The sequence below is a fragment of the Pistacia vera genome, unplaced genomic scaffold, assembly GCF_008641045.1.
Source record: "Pistacia vera cultivar Batoury unplaced genomic scaffold, PisVer_v2 Contig320, whole genome shotgun sequence".
NCBI lineage: Eukaryota > Viridiplantae > Streptophyta > Magnoliopsida > Sapindales > Anacardiaceae > Pistacia > Pistacia vera.
In genome coordinates this window covers 646178-649969 of record NW_022196136.1, presented here as the reverse complement: position 1 = coordinate 649969, position 3792 = coordinate 646178, and the positions used below count along the sequence as shown (strand labels likewise).

The following is a 3792-nucleotide window of genomic DNA, read 5'->3' as shown; positions in this document are numbered from 1 at the left end:
TCGGAACATGGTTTTTGGCTTTGTTTTTTAAAACTCCCAGTGGATTTCAGTTGTGAGTGGCATCTATCTAGTGTATTTTTGTAGAGAAGAGAACACTTTGAGTAAGGCATGTTTTTTGAGTTGATTGGCTCCAACGAGTTGAGGTTTTCTTGGTTTCAAGGGAGTGAAGAAGAAGTCGAGTTACCCAATAACTTCATTCGGCTCGTCTCGTCTCGGTATCCTTATCTGAGCCAAGTGCCTTGCAGGTAAAAGAATTCAGGTTCACTTAGTCAGTCGGTTGATCTGCCAAACCGATTAAGATATCGTGGAAGGTATTTAAAGGTTTCATCAAATGTTGCACTCCGAGTCGAGTGAGGAGAATCATATGGAGAAGGATCCTTGGGCTACTGTGGTAGTAATACCAGAAGAGGATGATATGCTGGTGGGAATCCCGAAAAGGTTGAATGTGGCTATCTCTGAGCTAGGTGGAGCCATCGATTTGAGTAGTGACGGTTATGAGAGGCGGGGGACAAGTGGGTAAGATGCAGACGACGAGTCTATTAGCTTTGAAAGCGACACTTCGACTAGTGATGGGTCGATAAATAGAGATGGCAATGGGCCTCAGATTTTTGGGTACTTGGCCCGGCCCAGCCTGAGAAGGCTAGGCTTTACCCATAGGTGACAGACTTGGGCTTGATTTCAAGGCCCGACCACGGGTACGGGCCGGGTATGGGTATATCTTCAGTCCCGACCCACAAATTGTAGTGGCATTTTACTAATTTACCCTTATACTATATATTTAATTGCAATATTATCCTAAGTATATATATCTATTTTTCCCAAACCCTAACCTCTTTCTCATCCCATTCCCTAAACTCTCCCCACCTGCTGCCCTTCCTAACACATCTCTCTCTGACTCTCTCCATTTGCAATTCTGCAATATGCATCTCTATCGCCGCCGCCTGCTTAGATAAGTGAGACTCTTGACTCTTTTTTTTTTTTTTTTTTTTTTGGTGCTTTTCATTTGTTGTCGAAAATCTGTGGGTTTCGTTTCTGAGATGGTTTTTATTTTTGAAGTTCTGAATCTTTTGGGTTTTGGAGTGGAAGAAATTGAATGAATGAGTGTTTTGTTTGGGATGAAGAGATGTTGAAAGGTTGATGTTTTGAGCTGTTCTGGTTGTTTACGTGGGGGGGATTTCATTTTTTTTGACTGTATGGAGATGGACTCCCTTAAGACTTGTTTTAAACTTTTAATGGGGTTTTGGGTTAATTTAATTTCAGGAGTCTGTAGCTTTTCTTTTGCAGTTTCCAGCAGAGTTGCAGTCTGTGCAGAGTTGGGTGTACTGCAATTGAATTTGACTAGGGGTGGTTTATTTTTATAATGTAGAGGTTGGCAAGATTCTGATGGTAATACATCAAAATGCTGTCACATGTTCCCCCACTTCACAGAGTTTTGGCCCCAAGACAATTTACAATATACGTTTGTTTTTCCAGGTGCATCTGGTATTAGATCTAAGGACCGAAACAAAACTGGAGTCATCATCATCATCCCACTTACTTCATTTTGACCCAGCCCATAATCTAGTCTAACATAAGATGCAGATTTTTAGGGTCCCACTCAAATGTTTTGCTGGATATTGGCTTCATGCATTATTTGGATTTGTTTTCAATTCAATAAAGCCTTTTTTAAATAAATAAAATCAAATCCTTGGACATGCCGACTAAGTCATGATTTATCATATAATATGATTTAAGTCATATTAAACAACTTTTACTTTCTCCAAGTCAAACTGAAAATATTAAAAGTTTTGATATAATTAATTTATATATGAGATTTATGTTTTATGTCGGTGAATTGGGCATTTTGTCCATACTTTAAATAATTGACAGTTGGGACATTGTAGGCCATGCAATTCATTAAAGTTTAAAGCTAACCACTTTACTGATAAATATTATTTTTTAACAAATTAATATGACATATAATCTCTTTTAATTTTATTTTGTAATGTTATTTGATATTCATACTTTTTGTTCATTTTTTTAGGTTTCAACATGTTAATTCAAACTTCTTTACTTGGTAAACGAAAAAGCTTAGAGAAGGAGATGAATCTACCTTCTGACTCATCGAAAAAATCGTCGACTCCGGATTTGATTGGAAGTAATCAAATTCAATCCCTAATTGCTGATACTGAGGAAGAAATGAATGAAGAAAATGGCCCCCTTAATGATGTTGACAGTTGCAGCAACACTGTAAGGACAAAATCAGTTGTATGGCAACATTTCAAGAAAGTTAAAGTTGATGGCAAGGATAAAGCAGAGTGTAACTATTGTCGTAAGCAACTTGCTGGTGGTTCCAAAAATGGGACAAGGCACTTGCATGCACATATTAAAATTTGTCCAAGGCGAAAGTATGGAGATGTATCACAGAAGATTCCGTCGATAACCCCGGGAGAGGATTCAAGTTCAAAGTCACAAATGACCTTAACTTTGCATCAGCTTGATCAAGAGTCGGTGAGGAAGGACCTAGCAATGATGATTGTTCTGGATGAAATCCTTTGAGCATGGTTGATCATTATGGGTTTAGAAAATTTTGTAATAACATGCAACCGTTGTTTAAGGTTATGAGTAGAAACACTATTAAGAAAGACATATTCAAGATGTATGATGTAGAAAAAGAGAAGACAATGAAATTGTTAAACAAAAACCGGAGTAGGATTGCTATCACTTCGGATTTGTGGACTGCCAGCAATCAAAACAAAGGATATATGATGATCACAGTGCACTTTATCGACAACAACTGGGTCTTACAAAGTCGACTCATAAGGTATTATCTTTTAAGGTTTAAAAATAATAATTTTTAAAAAAAATTTTAAAAATAAAATAAAAAAAATTTTTTATGTATAATTAATGTTACAGATTTGTATATGTGCCTTGCCCACAGACAAGAGATGTGCTTGCTGCGGCATTGATGGACTGCTTTTATGAGTGGAATATTGATAGAAAGTTGTCGACATTGACGCTTGATAACTATTCCACCAATGATGCAGTTGTTGAAGATATCTTGAACGAACTTCCAAGTGCCTCACTTATGTTACGTGGTTCATTGTTTCATATGCGTTGTTGTGCGCATATTCTGAATCTAATTGTTCAAGATGGATTATCGGTGATTGGACAAGCAATTGCAAGAATCCATGAGGCGTTGCTTATTGGTCAGCATCTCCTAAAAGAGAGCAAAAATTTGTTGAAGCAGCACGCCAAGAAGGCATTGAAAGTACAAAGAAGTTGGCTCTTGACTGTAAGACTCGTTGGAACTCAACTTATTTAATGCTTGAAACTGCTTTCATTTACAAAGATGTGTTTTTTCGTTTAAAGCTTCGCGAGCCACAATATAGATGTTTGCCAACTGAGGAGGAATGGGAGTTGGCAGAACAAGTTTGTTCAAAGTTGAAAATATTTTATGTTGCCACAAACTTGTTCTCTGGAACAAAATATCCGACATCTAATATTTATTTCCCAGAAGTTTGTGAAATTAGAATTGCATTGTCTAATTGGCTCAGATGTGGGAATGATTTGATAAGGAATATGGTAGCAAAAATGCTTAAAAAATTTAACAAGTATTGGGATGTGATTAACGGTGTCTTGGGGGTAGCGAGTCTTTTAGATCCTAGATACAAAATGAAATCGTTAGATTATTTTTTTCCTCGGATCTATGGAGTTGATGGTAAATATCATATTCTGAGAATTCAAGGATTATTATGAGATTTATTTAATCAGTACCAATCGTCCTCCCAATGTATCACCTTCTTTGCAGAC

The 3792-nt window shown here is 37.0% G+C and overlaps 1 protein-coding gene across 1 annotated transcript; it reads left to right on the top strand.

Moving 5' to 3' along the window:
- The first annotated feature begins 364 nt into the window (after positions 1 to 364).
- On the top strand, positions 365 to 2538 carry LOC116137023. The gene is made up of 2 exons (XM_031422706.1): positions 365 to 512; positions 2024 to 2538. Exons 1-2 carry the CDS (start codon positions 365 to 367, stop codon positions 2536 to 2538), a joined length of 663 nt encoding a protein of 220 aa, XP_031278566.1.
- The last annotated feature ends 1254 nt before the right edge of the window (positions 2539 to 3792 follow it).

What these genes read in the sequence shown, in the direction of transcription:
- LOC116137023 (XM_031422706.1), top strand. Translation starts at nt 365, where the DNA reads ATGGAGAAGGATCCTTGGGCTACTGTGGTAGTAATACCAGAAGAGGAT. An exon ending in TTATGAGAGGCGGGGGACAA is followed by an intron (nt 513 to 2,023) that starts GTGGGTAAGATG and finishes TCATTTTTTTAG; the next exon opens with GTTTCAACATGTTAATTCAA.